Source organism: Aythya ferina (genome assembly GCF_964211825.1).
Source record: "Aythya ferina genome assembly, chromosome: 3".
NCBI classification, from domain to species: domain Eukaryota; kingdom Metazoa; phylum Chordata; class Aves; order Anseriformes; family Anatidae; genus Aythya; species Aythya ferina.
This window is the reverse complement of record NC_140298.1, coordinates 83,773,605-83,798,789: the sequence shown is the minus strand read 5'-3', so window position 1 is coordinate 83,798,789 and position 25,185 is coordinate 83,773,605. Positions and strand designations below refer to the sequence as shown.

General features: G+C 37.4%; 1 protein-coding gene across 2 annotated transcripts in view; it reads right to left on the bottom strand.

Annotated features, from left to right (window-relative positions):
- Nucleotides 1-22,034, bottom strand: part of PDE7B (phosphodiesterase 7B) — a 175,290-nt gene extending 153,256 nt beyond the window's left edge. The window contains exons 1-2 of one of the 2 annotated variants that reach the window (XM_084514234.1): nt 21,873-22,034; nt 21,624-21,738 (exon numbers count right to left, since the gene is read on the bottom strand). In XM_084514234.1, coding sequence (XP_084370360.1) covers nt 21,624-21,644 — 21 coding nt within the window. In that variant the 5' untranslated portion in view covers nt 21,645-21,738; nt 21,873-22,034. Of the gene's footprint in view, nt 1-21,623 lie in introns of both variants that reach the window. The other variant, XM_084514233.1, reaches the window with a different exon arrangement.
- Between the last annotated feature and the right edge of the window lie 3,151 nt (nt 22,035-25,185).

The window sequence follows — 25,185 nt, the reverse complement described above, 5'->3', positions numbered from 1 at the left end:
GCTTTACAAATGCCTTAAGCACATTTTTTAAAGTTGGTTATGAAGTTATGTTAGCTGCTTTCTCAGGGACCAAATTCAGATGAAGGGCCCTCTTTTAAGAAATCTAAATATTTTCTTCTAGATTTGAAATCAGCTTTTAAGATATGAAGTTCTAAATAATACGAACAATTTGGAAATTTAAGTCCCAGGCATATCAGACGGGGAAGACCACAACACAGTATGCTCAAATTCAAGGAATGTCAGATCTGAAGATTCTGCTGCTTGAACCTTAGAAGGATTCAGCTTTGATTCAGATTTTATAAGTGATGTTCTACTGATTTGCTTATCTGCTTACCCTTGAACAGCAAGACAGTTTCCTGTCTTAGGAAACTACAGGCCATGTTAGACAAGCAGGATACTGAAGACGTAAGTACCTAAAAAATGGAAGAGGAAGTAGGAGAAGAGCAATTCCACAATGAAGACAAGGAAGACAAAGGAATTTTGCTTGCCAGAAAATAAATAAATAAATAAATTGTAACAATACTGAAAAACAAACAAATCTCAGAGAAATCACAGGAGAATACTTCCATAAAATCTGAAAAGTGAAATTATTAAATGTATATGTATATTATATTATATTATTAAATGTATATGTATATTTATATGTATAAATAAAAAATGAAAATATTAAATGCTATAGCTGGTAAAAGACGTGATGGAGATGGAATCATGGACACCTGACACACGCTGATTGCCATATAGAAGTATTTGTTATACTCAGCAAGAATCTGCAGTACGGGCTTATAGTTAAATGTGTCTGTGCATATATCAGGGTAGCAGCCCTGCTGTTAGTATTAAGAAGCTAGTACATGTAAATATATAGGATATGCATATTCACAATAAAACTCTGAAGTACATAGAAACAGAGAAATGGAAAAGATGGCAATAACTAGTTGTGATAAATTGTGAGACCACAAACCCCTGCCAGATAAAGTTCTTGTTCCCGCTTAGGGTAAGGTGTACAAATATATACACAAAACTTCAAATACTAGCAAGCAGGTATGATAGAGCAATGGCAATCCTTCCTTCTGCCCTCTGCAAGTCTTACTTCAAATAAACAGTGATATCATAATGTGACAGAGGCTAGGATGCAGAACAAAGCCAGTAAGACCTTAAGGGCTCAAATAATAGGTAAAGGGCCCATTCTTGCATAGGCAGTCTTTGCAGTTCTTACACGGAAATACAAAATGTTACGTGGCAACAGTCAGTGTAAATGCAGCCACACGTGGCGAATAAAATGGGTGTGCCCAACATTAAATATTATTACTAGGTTGTGCAAATATGGTAAATGACAATATTTACATGTCATTTACAAATGACAACTATTAGTGAGAAGCAATATAAGCACTGAGCTGACAATTTTTTGCTACCAGGAACCTGTGAGAAATGCCCAGAAGAAAGAGGCTTAAGTAAAAGTTTACTGAAGTATAGGAGAGACTTTCCTTGTACTTTAATGTGCTTTGGATCTGCCCTTAAATTACCTAGAACATTGCACCTGAGAATAAGAATTTTAAAGAAATAGAAACAGTACGTAGTATAATGCACTAAAAATGCTTAGAAATTTTTAAAGTGCATATTCATATTCTGGCATGACTTTTGTCTATTTTGTAGCATTACTGTATTCTTCTGTCTCTGGCAAACAAGTGGGATACCACTATACTGTATATTTGTGACAGCAGATTTCTGTAGTTCAGTGAAATAAACAAGATCCACATAAGTTTCCAAATGTAATATAATTAAAGATCCTTCAAGATGAGAAAATAAGCTCTTTGTCCATAAATTATGGCATGTTAAAATATTCTATTGCTAAAAGAACATTGTAAGAAATTGGGCAGAAAAATATAAGTAAGCCATGATACTTCATAACAAAATCCGGGTTGTTGCTGATCTTAATGTGACAAGATTCCAAATAAGTCTGTGTTACATTAAAATTTCAGCAGAATATATGCATAAAGACAACACATCAATCAAAACATACTTATTCACTTTCATCAAACTGAATGCTGAACCAATTTTGATCGCTAAACAGAAAAGAAATATGTTTACAGCTTCTGATTGGCTGCATCCCCTACCAGTGCTACAGACAAAAATATTCCTTAAAATCAACACCAAGCCTAAGTTAATTATTGCCAGCAGGTGGCCAAACATTGACATGTAATTAATCTACATCTTGTAATAAAGTTTAAGAAGTTAAGCAGTAAGGTCATCATCCAGATGTGTGATTTCCCTCAGATGTTTTGTGCAGGTATATTTTCAGCATATAACTACCAAAAATGACTCCACCACAACAAAGAAGTGACAGAATACCACATTTTGACCACTTCCACAGGCCTGTTTGTAGTGCTGCATCCAGATAACTTCTTACATTGTTAAGAAGTTTCTTGGCTGACTATTCACACTGAAGCCAAATTAAAGGAATCCTATCCATGAAAATAAGCACAGTAAAAGAATGAGCTTAGAAAAGAGAAAATATTTAGGGAGAAAAATAAATTTTGCATGTGAATATAACAAATCTGACTCAGACACCTTGTGATAATAGAAGTGGATCTCCACTTTACCGGAGTGTAAAATAATCTTGCTGAAAGATCCTTTGACCTTTCTTGATCAAGATAATCACATGGGTGATTGTGTTAATCAAACAGAACAGATTGGTACATGTCAGAAGATTTCATGAATTCTGTGGAGTTTTGTTTCCTATTATTGTGCTAGTTCCTCATGGGTTATTGTGAAATTTTGGCTCTGTTGTTGTTCACAGGAGATTTATTTCTGAACTCATTACATTAATTTGATACACTTCAATTAAAATATTAATTAAAGATAACTGTAACAAGGGACCTGGAATGTGTTGTGTCAGATGAGTTTCACAGAATGACATGTTGCTTATCATCTTTAAATGTAGAATTTTACTCAGCGCTGTAACACAAAAGAAGGCTTTCTTCTCTACCCATGTTGAATGAGACAATATACTATGTTTTCCAGGGTTGTTTCTAAACTGAAAATTATTCAGGCCTTTCTCCTCACTTGTACTAAATTTCAAATAATATTGGTTAAGTGTTCTAGAAAATGTCAGGGATGTCATCTCTCAATTATAAGTTATGATTCATTATTAGTTATAAAAAATGGAACAGTAGTCTATTAAAGTACAGAACATATAGCTGATGCTTCTCTATACCTCTTTTATACAGCCTTATCCCTTTAATACAAGATATTAATCAATGGGCTCAGAAATATTCTCCCTTGTGAATAAACCTAGCAAATACAGACATCAGATGTTCCAAAAAAAATTTAAAAGTTGTAAAAGTAAAATATGTGCAGATTACAATGGGGCTTCCCTGTGGATTTCTCTGCTTTTGAAAGAGACACAAGTAGCAATGTCTGGGTATGTACACACACACATACATGCACATAAATAAAATCAAGCCCTCAAACTAACTGTAGTAGAAAATATTTAGAACACTATAAGAAATGCAATTTCTGTTTATTTTCAGAAGCATAAATACTGAATGAAAGCATATATTTGATTTGAAACATTTACTATCACTTTTGAACACTAATAGTATACTAATGGATGTGCCAGAAAAATATCAAAGCACAGACAGCCTTGAATACCCACTAGCAAAACGGTACCTTACTGAATTTGAATTAATAGATAAAATGCACTGAAATAGAATTTGATCAAACTACTAAAAGCAGCAACAATCATCACAGAATATCCTGGAAATATTCTGAAGCTAAGTGAAAGCAAATTTTAAATTATCTGCATTGTTTTGCTAAAGAGCAAAAGGTGAGATGACAAGTCTGATGAATGAGGGGTTAGTGTCAATTATTGTCTTCCTGGACTTCAGTAAGGCCTTTGACACTGTCCCCTACAAGATCCTCATAGAGAAGCTGCTGCAATAGAGGCTGAATGAGTAGACAGCAAGGTGGATCCAAAACTGGCTGAACAGCCAAGCCCAGAGTGTAGAGGTCAGTGGTGCAAAGTCTAGTTGGAGGCCAGGAATGAGTGGAGTACCCCAGGGATCAATACTGGGTCCAGTCTTGTTTAACATTTTCATTAATCATCTGGATGATGGAGTAGAGTGCACCCTTAGTAAATTTGCAGATGATGGTAAACTTGTGGGAGTGGCTGATTCACCAGACGGCCATGCTGCTATTCAGAGGGACCTTGATAAGCTAGAAAGGTGGGCTGACAAGAATCTCATGAAGTCCAACAAGGAGAAATGCAGAGTCCTGCACTTGGCGAGGAACAGACCCAAACACCAATACATGCTGGGGCCAGCAAGCTGGAAAGCAGCTCTGCAGCAAAATAACCTAGGAGTACTGGCGGACACTAAACAAAACATGAGTCAGCAATGGGCCGTGGCTGCGCTATTGAGTTTACATGACAAGGTTTTGGTAGCAGGGGGGCTGCAGGAGTGGCCTCTGTGAGAAGAGTCCAGAAGCTGCCCCACGTCAGGTAAGAGACAGCTCCAGCTGGCTCCAAAAGGGACCCCCCGCTGCCCAGAGCCAAGCCAATATGAGAAGGTGGTTGGACCTCTGGGAGAGCAGATTTAAGAAAGGAAAAAATAAACTGCTGCACAGCAACAGCTGAGAGAGAGGAGAGTGGAAATAGCCCTGCAGGACTTGATGATCCTTGTGGGTCCCTTCCATCTTGGGATATTCTATGATTCTAAGGCCAGTGCAGCAGGAGGGCAGGAGGTGCTCCAGGCAGGCAGCAGCAGTTCCCCTGCGGCCTGTGGAGAGGCCCCTGGTGGAGCAGGCTGTCCCCTTGCAGCCCATGGGTCCCACATGGAGCAGATCTCCACGCTGCAGCCCCCCCATGGGTGGAGGAGCCCCCGGTGGAGCAGGTGGATGTGGCCTGGAGGAGGCTGCGGCCCATGGAGAGCCCCCGCAGGAGCAGGCCCCGGGCCGGAGCTGCAGCCCGTGGAGAGGAGCCCACGCAGGAGCAGGGGTCTGGGGGGAGCTGCCGCCCGTGGGGGACCCGTGCTGGAGCAGTTTGCTCCTGACAGACCCCATGTCACGGACCCACACTGGAGCTGTTCTTGAAGAGCTGCTGCCTGTGGACAGTCTCCGCAGGCTCAGTTCAGGAAGGACGGCATTCTTTGGGAGGGACCCCATGTGGAGCAGGGGCAGAGTGACCGTGATGGAAACAAAGCATTAGGGACTGACTGAAGCCCCCATTCCCCGTTCCCCTGCAGCACTTGGGGGGAAGTTGTAGAAGAGGGTGGATGGGGGGGGGGGGCAGGTGTTTATAGTTTGCTTTTAGTTTCTCATTGTTATAGCTTGTTAGTAATAGGTAATAAAATATATTAATCTCCCTATGATGAGTCCGTTTTACCCATGATGAAAATTGTTGAGTGATCTCCCTGTCCTTATCTCAACTCTTGAGCCCTTTTCCATCATATTTTCTCCCCTCTTCTCCTTGAGGAGGGGAAGAGAGAGCAGTTGTGTTGGAATTCAGTTGCCCAACCGAGTAAAACCATGACATCTGCTAAGAGGGCTGCCAGTATTCTTGGCTGCATTAGGCAAAATATAGGCAGCAGGTCAAGAGAGGTGATCCTTCCTCTCTACTCAGCACTGGTGAGGCCGCACCTGGCATACTGTGTCTCGTTCTTGGCACCCCAATACAAGAGAGACATGGACATACTAGAAAGACTCCAATGGAGGGCCATGAAAATGGTGAAAGGACTGGAGCACCTCTCCTATGAGGAGAGGCTGAAAGAGTTAGATCTGTTCAGCCTGAAGGAGGCTCAGAGGGATCCTATCAATGTCTACAAGTACCTGAAGGAAGGGTGCAAAGAAGACAGAGCCAGTTTCTTTTCAGTGGTGCCCATGGACAAGAGGCAATGAGCACAAACTGGAACACAAGAGGTTCTATCTAGACATCAGGAAGCACTTCTCTACTGGGTGACAGAGCACTGGCTCAGTTTGCCCAGAAAGGTTGTGGAGTCTCCCTTCTTGGAGATCTTCAGAAGCCACCTGGTCATGGTCCTGGGCAACCTGAGTGTCCCTTCTTGAGCAGGGGGTTGGACCAAATGACACCCAGAGATCCCTTCCAACCTCAACCATTCTGGGTTTCTTTGATTCTGTGAATTTCTATTCTTGAAATAATTTGTTAGCTTGATCCTCCTTGTTACAGAAAATCTGTTAATAGGTGGATATTTCTTCTGTCCTCTCCCTGAATGATATTATTGCCATTTGCATTTATAGCTGGTGTGTGCTGGCAGTCCTATTATGTCTGAAGGGCTTGGCAGCCTACTGTGTTTTGTGTGCCTTGTCCATTGATCAGTCACAGGATGGTTGAGGTTGGAAGAAACCTCTGGAGATCACCAGGTCCATAGTCTGTCTCTGTCTTTCAAGCACTTTTCCATCAGCTTTTTATACACACTGATAAAATCTCCACCAAGCCTTCTGTTCTCCAAAATGAACAATCCCAGCTCTCTCAACCTTTCTCCATCTGATGGATCATCCCAGTCCTTAATCACCCTTGTGGCCCTTCACTAATGGCACTTCAGAAACTTCATGTCTTTCTTACAATGGGAAGCTGAATGCAATTCTCTAGATATGGCCTCATAACATGGATTTTTAACAAACTATTAACCTCTAATGATCTCAGTAAAAATTGTTAAGACCTGAGAAGCAAGAAGGCCTACAAATTTTTTGTTAAATTGAATCAAGTCTGATTGAAAGTCAGGCTCACAACATCATCTAACTCAGCAAGTATGCACTGAAAAGAGCAACTTCTAATGAAGCTACAGCATGAATTCCTCAAAAAGAGATCATTTCACTTACATTTCTGCTATGAAGTGAGTATAAAGGTTAACATCTTTACCACTGATAAATAATGTGGCTTCTGAAAAAGTTTGATTTCATCATCTGAAAGATTGTGTCTTTCTTTGTGTGGCACCTTGATTATATAGCCTCTGGCACCATGGAGATGTCAGAGAGAAGCACTCAGGCACAACTATAATGCAAGTAAATATATAAGGAGTAAAAAAAGATAAAATGGTTAATGCTAAGAAATATTCCCTTATATTTCATGCAAATCTGTTGTTAGTTTTGTATTTTAAAGGAAAGACAGACTTTGTTATGATATTCTGAAACAATTTAGAGATCAGCTTTCAAAAAAATAGGTGTAAAAAGAAGAAAAACAGTTTGTTACAATAGAGAGGTTCGCTGGTTTACTAAAGTGTTGATTAGATTATTTCTATTGTATGATTTTTACTGATGAATATAGGAGTAGAATTAATTTATCTGACAAATATTTGTCTATGTTTCATTAAGCTGTCCAATAAAGAAATTACATTAAGAAAAGCCACAGCAGATGACAAAAACATCAGATCAGATATCTGTTTTCTGAGAATAGATAATTTTGATTTATTCACATAGAGATACAACACGTGAGATATCTGTTCATATCTTGATCTTGTCATACATGTTGGTTTTGGTAATGGAAAATTTATTTCTGATTTTGTGGAACACAAACTCATATTTTCAATTGTGAATTTACTACCCTTACCTTTTGCAAATATCACAAATATATTACAGCTTTCCTCTCATGTATTTCCAGTAGCAAAATCATCTTCAGATGATAATTACTTGGAATCTATACATTTTCCTGTTAGTTTTCAAGTCTATCCTTCATGTAGAAAAACATTATACTAAAAAATAGTTTGTTCACAGTAAGAACTTCCTCACCTTAAAGATAATGAAGGGATTGAAGCAAGACAAATATGCTCTGCAGAACCCAGATGCTACAGAGAAGAGTTGTGGTTTTGAAATAGATGGCTCCTGCAGACTGTTGTTCTAACAAGCTTCTAATAACTAGAATGTGGCAATCTGACATTTGTGTTTGAATTAACAGGAACAGCATTCCTGAATGGATATTGGAAATGCTAATTTGACATGGTTATGATATATAATAAGACCAGAGGTAAAAAGATGTTATGGATAGGTCTGATTTGGTAAGCTTTTCTTACTCCATACTTGCAAATCAGCACTTTAGGCTTCCTAAATGTCGTAACAGAAAAGGATGTTATGGATCAGTGATTTATTTCTTGTGGTATTGAATCTCTGTTTAGAGATACTGGTTTTACAAGAGTTCTGATCAGTTCATTCATGTAAAAATTTCCATTTGCATTCTAAATTATCTTTCTGCTGTAAGTAACAAATCAATTCATAAAAATTCAATAAGAAGAAATCTAAGTGGGTCTGGAAGGCTAGCCTCACTAATCCTAGTATTGATGCAAATGTATATATATTTATATTACAGTATCTTTATTTGGACTTACTTGCTGTAAGTATTTACTTCTTAAAGATATTTTCATACAATTTTTGGACAACCTTATGTTTTAGGGAAAAAAAGCAACAACAACAACAAAAAAACGCAAAACAAAAACAAAAGAAAACAACAACAAAAAAACAACAAAAACCAAACACCTAATTTCCAGACATTGTTGTGAAATCAGAGGAACATAAATTTTTTCTCATTTAAAATTACGATTGTGATCTGTGATTTTCTGTATCTGAGTATTAAATGGAAGGGTCAGGTACTGATCAAAGTCTATTGAGCTTGTACAGAGATGACTAGTAAGTAGAGTCTGAACTAATGGCACCACCAATATTTTTCCTTATTCTCCCCTGGCATTTAATTAGTCCTTTCTCCACCCCACTTGAGTAGATGTTGATCTCTGAGGTTACTCAGCAAAAAATGTTCTTCAGCTGGCCATCCTAATTCACTATTACAGGATCTTCCTCATCAGCAGGAGAAAAAAATCTCTCAAAAATATTAGGTAGACATTAGTAATAAATAACAATGATATACCCTAGTATATCAAAGGACTTCTATAACTGTGTCATGGGCAGAACAGTTCCTGTGGATGGCCAGCAATGGCTAACAAAATACACTAATGACATTTGGCATGCTTGATGGCTTGTTACATACACCCAGAGGCACATTTACGGAGACTTTTCATGAAGTAATGGTCTAAAGGCAGACAAATCAGGGAACACACTTGATTCACAAACAACCACCAGAAGACACAGCTAAACAGGCTTGTAGGTTAAACTTGCAGTGGACAGAAATATAATTAGAACTTCAACATAAAAATGAAATTGTGAAAAATGAGTTGTCTTCCTTTTTTAGCAACATATATATACACACACATATATATTTTGTATATTTGTGGCTGTTTGATAAGATAATTTTGTTTATGAAGAATGACAAGATCTGCTGTTAAAAAATACAGTGAGAATAACTTCAAGGCTGAAAGGCTGAAAATGAGTCTCTTAAAATTTCAGAATAGGAAAGACTAGAAAAGTCCAGGGTTAGAAATACACAAATCTTTTTTTTTTTTTTTTTTTTTTTTTTTTTAAGCCAAGATTTCCAAGATTTCCTGTAACATAGCATGATATTTCAAGAATAATGCACAGGTGACATTTCAATGTGGCTGGTATGAATGGAGGTATAAGTACAGGGAAAATAAGGATCAGACCATGAAGCCTAGAGGCTTAATGCTTTGTTTGTAATCAAACACTAGTGGTCTAGTTTGATGTTTCTAACAGCGATGTAAAACATAGGGTAACCTTTGCCTATTCCTTACTCTGGAATTCCCATGTACCAAATACCACCAAAGCAGACCAGCTTCCCTGGGATGGCTGCCAACACTGTGAATACAGCTTGCTGTAAATCATTTGGTGCCAATAATACACAAAAGGCAATCATTGAAAGTGAAGGATACCATCAGAAAATTTAGCACAAGCACAGGAACACTACAGCAACAGTGACTGAGGGATATATGTATTTAGAGCAGGAGCTAAGTGACAACTGCAAAGCAACTTCTGCAGTTTGTAGAACGTTTTTCAATGGTTCCAATAATTTCACATGCCTGTAGGCAAATTTATTTAAATTTTGTACTGATATCTTCAGGATCATTAAGCAGGAATTTAAACAGAGGTGTAGCCTGATTTGCTGATGTGTTAGTGACAGGAAGATAATTTTGCTGGACTAATTTGTTTGTGCACAAACATGTTGGGAGATATGATGAAGCCTACAAAATTGCTGCATTATGTCAGAATATATCTGTTATATCAGAATACAAGATACCAGGTGAAGAAATTAAGAAGAAATTAAGAAAGGGGTAGACCCCAGAAAATCTTGAACTGTTAGATGTTTTGGCTTTTCAAAATAAAATGCAGTAGACATTAGTTGTCAGAATAATAACCTGCAACATACAGAAAGCAAAAGCAGCAAGGCTGGGTTGATAGAACAGAAGAGCAGGATTTTTCTCGTTATCAGACTCAGATGTAAACTGAATACAAATCCTAAAAATCTTGCTACATTCTTTCTGTAACATATACAACCCTCTTCCATACATGGAATATTACCACAGAGCTAAGCAGACTTCTTGCACATATGAAAAAGCAGTTTGGCTTGTATCTACTAGGTTTCCGTATCATGCATTTTTTCAAGACCCTTTGACAGGGAACATCCAGTCATAGTTCATTAGTACAGTTTTTCATTTTGTGAATTTCAGTTAGATATTCTTATTTTTCCCTCATCTCTATATTTAATAACTTGTGAATGATTCACAATTACAATTTTTGTACTACTATAAATTTTAAAAAAGGTAATAGAAATGACCAAATTTCTGTAATAGATTGTCAAAATAAAGTGCTTATATAAATGTTAGGTTGTTTTGCAGTCAAATAAATAAATTCATACACAAAGAATAGAAGATCTAAATGTTATATTTAAACAAAAACTAATTTCTGTCTCAGTTAGAAAATCTAGTATGACAGAAGCTTGAATCTCCAACTCTTAAATGGTTAAGATATATGTTCCTTATGTGCAGATAGGGAAGCCATTTCAAAAAAGTAACCTTTAATACATTTGAGTCTGCTAAGCCTCTGTGCTACTACTTGGGAGCAGAGATATCTCACTTAACTGCATCTTACTGATCTTACTAATATGTTGTGTGCAACATTTTCATATGCCACACAGCTTTGCATCATAGAGCAATAGCCTTAAATAATCTCTTAGCTCAATGCAAGTTTTCCTAGGTTAGCATTTCATTTGGTATGAGTCTGAACATGATATCATGTTCCTATTTGAGATCTTAAGTCTCTGAGATCACCTCTACTTGCCTTTCTCTCTTTCATCCTGTCCTATTAGAAATGTTTCTGATGTTTCATGGTAACCTACGAAATAGGTTATGCCCCTTATACCTGCCCCTAAGTCTGCCTTAAGATGGTGCATCAACTTCCTGCAATGATCTGCTGAGCTCAGAGGAACAGTGTAAATGTAACATTCCAGAATCAGAAGACAAAATAGTCTATTTCCTTTGATATTTAAATTTTTTAAAAATAGTTAGAAATATTTTTTTTTTCCTTTAAATATAGAAATGACTAAATAACAAGATAAGTCCATTTTGCTGGATTTTGATTTTTTACTCCCTAAAGAAAAAAGCAGGAAAAGAAAAAAAAAAAAAAAAGCATGTTTTTAGAAGAAGCTACTGTGAATGTAATCTAAAGGACAGACATAAGAGGAAAGATGGCATTAAGTCAAAATAAATAAATAAATAAATACACATCACTTAGAGAAAATTGTTTTATATTTCTGAACAGTGGTGGATGTAAAATATTTGCCCCAACAGGCATCCTCCAGTTGTTCTATGGAGTAGAAGGTGATTGGAAGATAACTCTGCCCCTTCTAATGAAGGGCAAATAGCATCAATTTCATTTTTAATATGGTCCTTAAAGTAATCTTCATTTGAAGGGAAAGTGTGCATCTATGTTTAAAATAATAATAATAAAGCCTCTCAAAAAAAAACCAAAAACAGCCCATAGATTTTTTTTGTTTGTTTGCTTGCTTTGTATTCATCAGAAATGTTCACAAATACCCCCTTGAACTATTTTTTTTTTTTCATTAATGGATCCTTTTATACCAGAATCTTTTAGAACAGCGTATGTCATTGCATGTATGAAACAATTCTTAGCATTTCTTATACTGTACATGATGTCACAGCTTTGGTTGACTGAATTTCATGACTGCCTTCGCTAAGACTATGGTATGACTGAACTGACTTTCCAATGAGTTCCTATTCCATTCCCATGCGACTGTGGAAGGACTGCTTGAGATTCATGGAAAAGATGCAAAGGAACATAAGCGTATGTTCATGACAAATGAAATGAGGGCAGTTTAAGTGACCAGCCAATAAATACACCACTGGTGATTTGGGTAGAAATATCTGATGGACGGACTCTTCTCAAATTCTATTCCTGAACTCTACAGCTACCCTATACTTCAGAACCACCACTATCTAGAGTGTAGATTATTTGTTGCTGGTACAGAAAAATCTGTAGTATGTCAAATGTGAGGGTAAACTTTGTTGAATCTTATCTCCCCATAGGAACCACTACAGCTACTATGTCAACAGGGTTATTCATACTTGACTTTCTAATGTAAATTAGCTAAAACAATTTTTTCTCTCTGCTGCACTCAAGTGGCACTTCTCTGCAGAATGCAGTGGTATCAGAATTCAGATTCCAGTTTGCCAGAGGCTTACTTACAGTAGTGACTTTATAAATTAATTATTGTCCCATATATTTCCAACATGGACAAGAAGTCCATGGTTTGTTCAAAGGCATTAGATTTGCCTGTGTTGAACTTAATAAAGTGTAAAACAGTTTAGGTAATGAAGAAGTTGTTAACATCAGATTGTGACTAATTTTCAGTCTGCTACTGGGAGAAACAGCATTAGTTCCCATGCCAAAACCTATAAATCAGTGTGATGAAAAGGTAATTTTTAGACAAGTGTTCTCAGCAGAAAATGAGGATAAGAGAGTAAAAGGGAGAACATTCTGCTTTAATATAATTCGCCAGAAAATGTCTCTAGAAATTGAGTAGCTCAGCGGTTTTGAAATTCTCCTAAAATCAGAGCTGAGAAAGGTCAGCTGTCAAATTATTGTCAACAGCTGACAATTATGGGGTGTCTACAATGCACTGAAACCCCTCTGCTAATTGTTTTCTGCATTTTAAACATCTGGACCTTCTGAGACTTTTTTTTTTTTTTTTTGAGAATGGATTGTTTATTTGCAAACTGATTTTCATCAGCTATCATAAAAAGCTATAGTGCCAAACACAGGTTGACATTAACTGCTTTTGGCTTTTATGAAATATGAAATAGTTTTTACTAATACTTAGAAAACAATAGAAGTCAGCTGTCTTGTTCACATTACCAGTGAATGTGATTAGAATTAAAAAAAAATAAAAAGGATTATCCAAGTGATGCCTTACATATTTTTAAACTAAACCAAATTAAAAATTGTAATGCAGAGAAACTGAATTGCTGTTGCATAATAGGTGGTCCAGATGAGTATGGGGTTCCCCCCCTAGCAGTTTTCTGACCAGTCTACATGTTTAAACATTATAATCCTCCCTTTCTCTCATTATTGGATATAAAATCATGCTTGCTATGGTGTTAAAGCAAGTAAATAAAAATAAAAATGTTTAGAAAAACAGAAGCCCACACCCCTTTATTCTGCTACAGAAATCCTAAAGGGCTACATTTGGGGGAAGGGCAAGAAGAAGGAGAATACATCTGTGGTGCATGTGCAAGCCTCTTTTTGAAACAAGTTTCTTCCACAGATGAAAAGCTGCAACTGCTACAAGGAAATCTTAACATGAAGAAGTAAGCTCTTCAGTTATTAAATAAATAAAGCATGAAGTATTGTTAATTTTTTCACTTTCAAAGTAAAAAATAAGGTAGCACTAGGCCTTTTGGAGGAAGAGTGAAAAAGGATTGCTGAAAGATGAAGAAATCAGAGGCTTCAGTGACCTTTAGAACTTTAAATTCAGGCTCAATAAAATAAAAAGATTTAAGCAGATTTTCAAAATGATCACAAGATTGGAACAAGGTTTTTGACCACCTCTTCCTGATAACAGGAACCCATGTCAAGCAACTGGGTTTTAAAAGTCCCCGTGCCCCTCAGTCCTCACAGGCAAAGTCAGAGTTCTTCAGTAGTGGTGAGATTTTTTTTTCTTCTTTTCCCTCAAAATACACCTGTGCTTTTCTCTAAAAATCAACAATTTGCTGGAATGAAAGCCAATGAGGAATTGCCCATTTGGACAAAGCACCAGTTAGAAAGGTCTTTTGGTTCAGGACAGAGTTTATCGACCTGCAGGTGGAGACCTGTCTGAAACAGAATTCATTCTTTTCCACTATTGCAATAGCAAAGCTCCAGTTTCAAGCCACATCTCTGCATGGAGCAAAGGGGGTGTAGTTTGAGTCTGCCAGGCCCCACAAATACAGAGGGCCACTGTTGTGGCCATCCACCCTGGGGAAGTCAGCACAAGCAGAGAGGGAACTTGAATATTTTTCTCCCATATCCTCTTAAGAGCACTAACCACAGGTTGTTGGCTATTTCTTTTTGAAGAAGAAGGTGAAAACACTTCCCAGAAAAGCTCTAGTGCACAGCAGTTTTCTAGACCTGGCCATTTCATTAAAGACTAGAGTAGACTGAAGGTTTTGAAAGCTTGACCAAGCCTCTCAGCTTTGATGATGATATATAGCATGAACTTCAGTCAACATACTCACGTTGCATTGCTTTTTGTTACCATGCTATCAGAGAAGATATATATTTGGCGGTGGATATTATTATAACAGCTATAGTTTCATGGTTCAAAGAGACAGGATGTTTACAGCCTTGCTACATGAAGAATACCTTGTGATACATACAGATCAGTGTATTTTGGTCCCTAGGCAAAATTACCATTTCCCTGTGGTTTATCAACATTATAAATTATTACTTACATTGCTGTGTCATTGAAGCATTATGGTCTATACTGAATGACTGAATGCAAAAAGATCAGTTCCCTCTGTATTATAAATATATGCACTTTTGCAGATGCTAACACATAAACTAAAAATTAGCTGTGAGGTTGTGATTTCAGATAAAATCTGGTAAACTTTTTTTTTTTTTTCTCATGAGAAAAGAGGAGAGAAAGGAGGTGATGGAAGGAAAGAATGCATCACAGTTTCTGTGGAGCCATCAAAAGCAGCTAGACAGTACCTCAACTGTGAGGAAGCTGTGGAAAGCAGTAGTATAAAATAGGTTCTTATAAAGGCTAATGAGCCTAAAATTTGATCTAGCTAGTGAAGAGGAGTGTTTATAAGACCTGAAAGCTCAGTGGGTCTGATCTTTCAGAGATATAAATTGATGGAGTCCTATTAATCTCAGTGGAACTATACCATTTTACACTCTCACACTCCAATCCAATTTGAATCTTCTTTTTATCTTTCAGTGGTTCTGCTTTTTAAAGCAGTCCTACAAAAACAAAGCAACTGTGAACCTGAGGAATTTGCTTGGTACATAAATACATTCCAGTTTTATCTTTCCAGCTGGGACATCTAGTTTGTTCAAAAAAAAAAAAAAAAAAAAAAAAAAAAAGATTTTTTTTAACAAACAAAAAAACCCCTCAAAAATCAGAATAATAGAATTTGAAAATATTCTCTAATAATTCTCTTTCTACAGTGGATTATTTTCCACTTCATCTAGTCTTGTAATTGTACTTTTCAATGTACTGACAGAGGGCTTTTTAGTATCTGTGTCCTCAAATCTACTACAGCAGAAAGGAACTCACCATGCTCCAAATCCTCAAGAAGGCAAAGCTCCCTCCTATCCTTTGCTGATGTGTGCAAATTCTCCTTTCTTAATCAGGACTAATTATTGTTTTCCTGGCTGTCTTACAGTCTTCTAATGGCCATGTTGATTAAAATGGAGATACACTGCCTAATTAAATTTATGATGGCCATTCTGATGCCACTCGAACATTGTTATTAATAGACACTCAGATATTTCAGCAGTGTGAAACCGAGATGCCTATGAATAAGTCAGACAGAGCCAAGTCATATCCTAGCATTTGAACCAGAAATGGGCAGTATCCTGTTTCAATATGGTTATCAGTTAGCACAAAGCCAGAAGTATGCTAGGAGACTAATGGAAAGCAGAGAACCCCACCTTCACAAAGATGTCATGCATCTGCTTTCATCTCTCCCTTGACGTCTGTGTGAGCTCTCCCCATCTGCCCCAGCAGGCTGATATGCAGGAAGTCCTTATTCTACCTAACCTTCTCAGAGGCTTAAGGCTAAGCATAAGTGGCAAACTGAGTGAAAGGTGAAACCAAACGTCAGATGTGCCCATATTTCAGTGTACATCTGCATACATAGTGAAGCTCACAGCACTGCTACACCCTCAGTTTCTGGTGGAAAGTGGTGCTCTTCTACGGAAATACTAAGCAGATGCTGTCCTCTGGGACTGTCTAAGCAGCACCCTCAAGTCTATACCAGGCTTATAATACATAAATTGGAAAACATCTACATGCTCTGGCTGACAGCTGAATGCCTGGGAAAGTACTAAGGCATTTCATGTCAATAAATGTTATTTTCTAAAGCACAACAAACACCTAGGAATCATCATCCCTCTTTCCAAGGGATAAGTACTTGCACATTAATGGCAGCTCTGCCACCCCATATTAGCAAGTGTAAAACGGGCAAACCCCAGAGCTTAGCCAGCCTGCACAAGCACTGGAAAACCTGAGCTATGGGAGAAAGGTTGGAATGGGAGAGAGAAAGAGAATAAGAACGTGAGTGTATAGACCCTTTCTTTCTGAAGGACTAATGGTTAATTTCCAAAGACAGCATAAGCAATTACATGGTAGCTCAATATCATCCTTCAGTTCTCTAGTTAAACATGAGGTTTCTTAATTTCACTTTTACAGATGTGCATTTCTCTGAACCAGTTGCTGTGTATTCAGTCAAAACATGCCTACCTCCCACTTTATTCTTGGAAAGGTAGTGTTTGTCCTTTCCAAAACCTCTTTGCTACATCCAGATGGGTTAGTATCATCAACTTTGCTCTGAACGACCACATAGAGAATGATATACAGGTCCTGACAACAGTTGCCCCATAAGTGTGTTTATGCCTCCATGACAATTAGCTAAACTTAGTTTGAGGGGAGATTCTGTGCTGTTCTTTTAAAAACCTTACACTGCTGGCATTAACACACGCTGCAGTGAGAGATTAGTTGGTGAGTTTTCTCATACCAGGAATTTTTGTGGGTAACTAGTATAAACCTACCAGCTACAGAAAAAAATCTCTCTGCAACTATCTTCTGCTAAATATTTGTTTCCTATTTCTAATATAACATACCCAAAGAAAAATAAATGTTGCTGTTTGTGTCTGCATGCAAGTCTTCTTTACCTAAACTATAACAAATTTGTCTCTCTATGTGACTGAGAGAATCCTAACTGCTCAACCCCCACCTACTAAGAGAGAGAGATCATCAGCTATGTTTATCCATCCAGGCAACCTGGATGTCTTATTTGGCTGGATAGCAAGCTAGCAGAAGCATATCATATACCACCATGAGACTATGTGGCTTAAATAAGTAGCTAAACTCAGTTCTCATCCATCCTCACTCACAGCTCCCACTGGGAGTAAGAACGGAATAAGAAAATAACTCAGTTGGGCCCTTTCATTAGTTTAATTTCTATAGTTCAACACTGTTTACATAATAGCTATAGAATTTTCACTTTCTATGAACAGAACAAATGAAAAATGTGTGTTGAAATCACAGCATCATTGGACTGCACATGCCACACTATTAAATATGTGCAAGAGAAGTACTTAAATCATTTAATCTTTGCTTTTTGTGAATTGTCCCTGCACCAAATTTTTCACTTAGAAATTTGCTGTTGAAGTTTGGCTTATGGAACTGCCCTCTCTTCTATCTGATCTGGCTCTGATTTCTTAATTTTCTATTTTAAAACTGGTGGCCTTAAAACAGATAATAATAAGCCCAGGTCTGAGCATTGTATACTCTAGCAGTGTACCTTCTGAATCCGACATAGTCTACTACAGGAAAACAGAACTGAAAATTTCAAAGGATTAAATACTGTTTTTAATGCAATTTTATTGGGATGCTGCTGCAGTAGGTATGGTAGTAAAAATACAATTTTAAAATGTTCTAAACAATTTTCAGTATGTCAAAAGAATTCTTTTGCTAAATTATCTTTCAGATACATTAATAAATTAAATAAATTTACTTAAATAGAACAAATACTACCTACCTCCTTAGTATTTACACAAAGTTAAGACTTCAGACTTGTCAAATACTTGCAACTATCAGAAGACAGATTTTTTGCTTTTCCACTCATTTACTGAACCAAAGGATAAGTTTACCAGCCCCACTTTTCTGAGTGCCTATAAGGGCCTTTGTGGTGCCTGGCTTTACAGCTATCATTGCCTAGATAGCTACACCTCATGTTGGTCAGAGAAAGAAAAAGCGTCAGAACTATTGAATTGCTTATGGATACAGAGGCTGCATGTCTGTGTGTCCCAGTGACCCCAGGGCATAAACTCTAAATAACATCAGTTCCACATCCTGAAGCGTATGGCTGGAAAGTGCCATTTTCACACTGAATGTAAAGCCAAGATTTGACTGAAAGTATAAAAACTGATGTTCCTGCAGGGGTGTGCTTGTTTTCTGGCCAAGGAACAAGAAAAATGAATACTGTAATTCTAACACAGAGAGACCCATCTTCCACCCAATATGGTTGTGGGAGGAGGAATACTGAGCCATCATTTCATTACAAAACACTTAATTTTGTTCTGGCAGCTGGTAAGACCCCAGCTGTCCCTTTCACTTTCACCCTGTGACAAACACATGGTGAGCTGTAAAATTTCAAGCACTAAAATGGAAAAAAAATGAACAATAGTGAGTTGCTAAAATGCTCATTTACATGGGAAGTCTCTCTGGCTGCTCCAAATTACCTGCTTTTCTGCAAGACAAACTGCATCTAGAGTTTTTGGCCATATATTTACGAGATTAAATGACAGATTAGGTTTTAAACACTTCATATGATGAAATGAAGAGGCATCAGGCCTTAGTCTTTTGTTACCAATGACTTGGTTAGTAGCTGACATTTCTGCTTCAGACAGCTCTTATAAAGGAAAATACAAGAGAATTTTTTTTTCCTATGAGACTGAAAAATTACAAGAAAACCATATATATGTCAATTTTCAGATGGCTTCTCATTAAAATATGCTTCAACTATTGGTAGAAGAACCATTGGGTGAAGAATTGCGTATGACTGAATGTCTCAGTTATACTTGATAATTGTAACGAAGACACTGGAAAACCAGTCTGCTTCAAAGACCTACCTAGAGGTCTGGTAAGGGCAAGCTGAGAGCTGGATTTCAGAAGGGAAAGCATTTAAATGGGGAGGTAAGGGAGAAAACAGCTGCTGCTATATTGTATATTTATATACTAGGTTACAGAATTAAAGATTGTACAGTTTAAAAGTGATCTGCAGTACACTGACTTAGACTCGATAGAATATGCATTACTCTCCTGGAATCACTAGAACTTCACTGGTGACAATTCTTGTCCACCCTACAGAAATAACCTGAGAAATAGCAGCCATTTATATTGCATGAAACTTTTGTAATACAAACTCTTTTTGACACAATATGACTCCAAATGATACTAAGATTCTTATCCGCTACAGAAAGGCCAAACTTAAATTGTATTTTACTCTTGACGTTGAACTGAGAATGTTCAGAGAAAGCACTGCAGAGAAACTTTCATTAGTAAAGTAGAAAAACAGTGTCATTTCCTCAGTCCAGTTGGCATATTTACTATTTGTATCACCAGTAGTTGTTGCTACAAAATACAGATTTCAGAGGTTAAAAGCTAAGCTTCTCTCAAAAGAAGATGTTGTTTATCAAAAAGGTAAATGATTTAATTCTAGGAAGTGAGAGTAAATCAATGTTTTACAGACTGTTATTTGGAAACTTGGATATCTTCATGTAGCTATAGGGTTGTTCCTTGCAGAACTGAAGACAGTCCCTCTAGATTCAGGCTTTCCTTTGATCAAATTTACTAATTAATCATTGAACAAATACTGTATTAACCTTTCTAAACTTGGAACTGGAGAAGCAAAGCTTTAGTTTTTAAAAACAGCTTGCATTTCACATGAGACTTTGGGGAGGGCTGCAGAGGACAGAATGGCACAGGGATTACAGAATAATAGCTCAACTAACAAAGCTTGACTTAGGGTTGTTGGATGACATGAAAAAAAATTGTCTTTAAGTACCTCAAAACAGATGTGGCACTAAAGAGTTTATCTGTGACAAGCTTCTTTGTTTCTGCAGCCATCAGTGAAGATACAGCAAAGGAAATGGAGGAGCTGCAGTTATGCATTTGCAATACACAAAGTCCTTGTTTTCCCACTAGGCACTGCAGAATAGCAATTGTCCATTCACAGCACATATCACATCCTCTGCATTTCAGAGCTAATATTTTTGCAGTCCTTAAGCTAGCATGTTTGAGCCTAGTATGCCTAATTTTTGTAACCCTTTGAGGTGCCTTGCATGAGGTAGATGTACTTATTTTCTGTTCTTTGTTATATGAATAGTTTTATCAGGTATAAATTTTAAAGTTAAACTAAAAGATTTTCACATCGTAGACAGTTTATATCTACAGTAACATCTCAAAGAGAGCTGTCTCATTTCAAAAACTGGGAAAATACGAAGATTGCTAGTCACTGAGAAAACTTGTATTTTAATCTAATTAATCATGGACATTGGCTATGTTGTCTGAAATTGTTTTTAAGATCATTCACACACACACACACGAGCTCTGACAAGTGGCTCCTCCTCTTGTATGTTAGAATCACACTCCTGAAAACAATGTTAGTTTTATGCTAGCAGTTGCTTTCGCTTCCTGCAGCACACACTGTCCACTGTGCTGCTGCAATACTCATTCAAGGCAGATCAGTAGCTCAAATATGAATTGAACTTATATGCTGTTAAACAGACGTCAGGCTTCATTACTTCAACTTCCAATTAATTTCCACTTTTCTCTGGTTAAGTAGCAAAAGATATTTGACAACTGGTGTTAATATAAGCTGAGCAGCTCCCTCCCTCACATTGAGGATCTGCTCATAAGTCAAAGCTCAAGCTTCTTAATTTTAAACTTCAGAATCCAAACCAAGTAAAGCAGCGTAAGCATGTAGAAAAAAAATGATGTGGTACATGTACTCCTAAATATGAGACTGACTTTCTTTCCTGCTTGATCTGTTTATTTCAAACTCCTTCTCTCTCTCTGCTCTAACTCTCAGATGAACTCACAGCACCCTCAGGATATGAATAAGTTTCTGCTATCTTCTGCCTTCATCTAAGCCAACCAAGTCACAGGTATCCTCTCCTTCCATAGAGCAGTCAGAAAACACATAGAGAAAACAACCACACTTTCCTCAGCGGATCAGAAAGGACTACAATAACAGATTCTCTCTGCAATCTCTTTTTGCCATCAAACAGTTAAACCAACATAAGTTAAAATTCTCATCTAGTTTGAATAAAGAGAAAAAGGGAGGAAATTCAAAATCCTGTTGCTGTAGTAACAATCATCAGTAAAAATCTTTTCCAATAAATAATAGTATTATTTCCCTCTCCCCCTCACAGTTTTAGTTCCCCTTCAGAAATCATCATGCTGGCTCTTTTAGATTTGCTGTACATACCTCAACCATTAAACAAGACATTTAACCATAGTGGCAGTTCTGTGACCTTTGAATGCCGTGAAATCTCTAAGCGGTGCAGCTTGTTCATGAAGACTTGTACTGCAGAATCCAGTAACTGCATCCAGGATTAGGAATACAAGTAAGTAACAACAGCAAGCAAAAAAAAAAAAAAAAAAAAAAAAAAAAAAAAGGAAAAATAAAAGGAAAGGAAAACCTCCCCAAGTCCCCCAACCCAGCCAATAAAACCACCTTAAGAAGCAAAAAGAATCAGAAAGAGAGTGCACTTTTCTGCCAGTGTAAGGGCTGGGATAGAGCTGAGCTTGCTGCAGTCAGACTGGCTGTGTTAGCAAGCAGAAGGCCGTGCACGGCTGGGAGGTGCTGTCAACTGCCACAGGCAAGGGAAAGCAGACCAATCCGCTTCGGCACTGTCAGCTCGCTGGAGTGAAGCCTTTTCTGTTTATGTTTCCTCATTTCAAGAGTGACGTCAAAGGGTTTAGTTTTTCCTCTGCATGTGCTATTAATTTTAAACGACTACTATGGGAAGAATGTGGCAGTGATTTAGGCAGGCTACCCTACTAAAAGAAGCCAGAGTCATAATTTATCTGTCCTGGATTTAGCTTAGAAATATTTTATAATGAAAGGTACCAGGAAGATCCAAAATATTCACACAAAATGGAGATAGGCTATAAATATACATACATAAATTGAAGTTTTCTTAAATATACCTAAGATATAAGATATTTCCCAGGGAGGCCTGTTATTTGTATGGATTATGATGCAAAATCAGACCTGATTCTGCCCTTTCCCTGAAGTAAATCAGGAACTGCTTGTCTAAATTCAGTGCTGCTACACCAGTGTAAACCTGGCAAAAGCGATAAGACTGAGACTACTGTACACATCCCTTTATCAGTCAGCACTAGCTAGATTGCAAATTAACAAACTTCTTTCATTACTACGTCAGAGTAATGAAGGTCTGTTGCTCTGAGCAAACATCCGTTCAATCAACTGGTCGCAGTCCAGCACTGCTCTCCTTGCAGTTCTGCTGTGGACCACCCCAGGGGATTTATTGCATACCAGTCTGTGTCAAAAGGCAAGAGGCAATGGTAAAGCCTGGCTTCTTGTGTCACTGTATCACTGTCAGAAGAGAAGCTATACAGCTGAAATAGCAGGAAAGAAACAAGCAGCATGCCAAGGTCAATTAGCTCGGGCAAGAGAGGCCACACCAGCACAAGATAATTGACAGGAAATCGGTTGGTAACACTAACAGTTTAGTTATCTTCATCATTTTAATATTATTGATTTGCTTTCCCAGGGATTCTTTTCAAAGAGATTGGCTTATGAGACATGGTTCGCTACTATTGACTTAACAGTCTAACATTTAATTTTAAAATACATATAAGTGCTTTTGAAAGTGGATAGACTAAAAGCACTCAGTGATTGAGAGATCAGGTAAAAAACTAGTAGAAGTAGCAGAAGTTTCTCCAGGACAATACACTCATAACAACCAATTGATGCTATCAAACCTTGTACTGGAAAGACCAAATTTTTTAATGATATTTTCATAGAAAGGTCTGCTTGGGGTATCACTGCTAATGTAATCAGTTTCAGCAGAAATGCAAAGGGTTGTCATGCTGTAAATTCTGGCATAACATATTAAAAAGTATTAAATATGTTAGAGATTTACAAAATCAATTAGAGCTCATTATCTTCATCTGACTGTACTTAGAGATCTGTATGAAGCAATCTGGTATGTATAAATAGCAATACTATCTGTAATACAAAGAAAATGATCATGTTTAACTTCAATCAGCATTGGTGATGGCACAGCTAAGTATTGCACTTTGGGAATTTCACTTCAGGGACTAGTTTGGAAACATCAGCTGAAAATGATATGGTTCAGTGGGTTGGTTCCAGTGAGAATGATCAGATCTGAATAAGCTGATATCACTTAGACTAAAAAAAAGTAGAGTTGATAACAGTTATTAACTATTTAAAGTTAAAAACAAAACCAACAAGCACATAAAAAATAATAGCACTTATTCTTTGGCCTGGAGACATTACCTGACATTACTGGAGACATTTAATCTCTTTTAGAAGCTTCATGACAACATGTATGTAACTATATAGTAAGTCTCAAACTGTGTTTGGGCATTGCTTAGGAGAGTGCCAAAATTATGTTAGGGCCCACTCTTAAGCATTAAGGCATTATTATTACTATTAAGGCTTTAATAAGGTATTCTAAGTAATCGGGGTCCACCATCCAGGCTTGTGTTCTGGCTATGTTTATTTTACTAGTACAGACATAGATAATTGGCAAAGAGGAAGGGAATCATTTTTTGGCCATATTCATTGTGGTTTGAACAAGTAGACTACAGCAAAGGGAAGTTGTTGGACATGGGAAAAACTAAAGGTAAGAGACTGAAGTACTGAAATAGATAGGCAGTGATACTCCAGAGTATCCAATTACTGGCTATTTTTAAAAGTATGGTTAAGCAAACATCTTTCACAAGCAGTTTTGGTTTAGGTATTACTTTTAAGTATAGAGACTAGGTGATTTCTCAATGTCTATTCCAATCCCCCCCCACACACACATTTTTTTTTCTCATCTTCTGCATTTTAGCATCAATCTTATTATTAATATTACACTGTGTTTTTTTTGAGTCAGGGTCCTGGTATGTTCAAGGTCTACACAAAGTCTTAGACAGATACTGTCTCTCTCCTATGGAAGTTAAAGCTTAACAGCCTCTGGGAATCATATGGCCCTCTGACAAAAAGTGGCCACTGTGTTTTTTGTGACGTAGATGCTTCTTGGGTGAAAAGGTAGCCTGGCTGCACTTAAGATTGCAGTCTACTTAGAGAAAGACAATCTCAAATGAGTACATGTATGCAGTGATGGAAAACAGAAAAACAGAATGCATGTCTGTGTACAGTGTTACAAAGAATTTGGTTTCATCAGCATAACTACATGCTTCCATGATAGGATGGGAAGGACTGTTGAGAAGACATGGGCTCAATCTCACAAAGAAAGAGAGAAACGCTTTAGCACAGTTTTAATAATCCAATTAGATAAGCACTAAATTATCTGGACAGGCAGGTGACATGTCTGTCAAATAAACCTGGCACACAGAGGCCTAGGCAAAAAAAAGGAAAGTCTATGATTTTTTATCAAAGGTCCTAAGAAGAAGAAGAAGAAGAAGAAGGAAAAGAAGAAGAAGAAAAATAAAGCGAACCAACTCATGCTCAGCTTAGATGTCTCTATATAAATGTAAAATGCATTGATATGAATAGAAGGAGCTGGAAACCTTAATGCAAGATTAAAATTACAACTTAATTGACATAACAGAAACTTGATAGGGTACAGTCATGTGAATATGTGACCAGAATACTAATATCAAAGAGCACAACTTGTTCAGGAACAACAGGAGGGAAAAAGGTGAAGGAGATTAGGCTATGCATCTCACTCAGATAGGTATTCAAAATGTGGGAGAACATGTACTGAAAGTCTGAGTGATAATACAAAGGGAAAGAATATAGACATTGTTGGAGGATCTGCAGCACATCC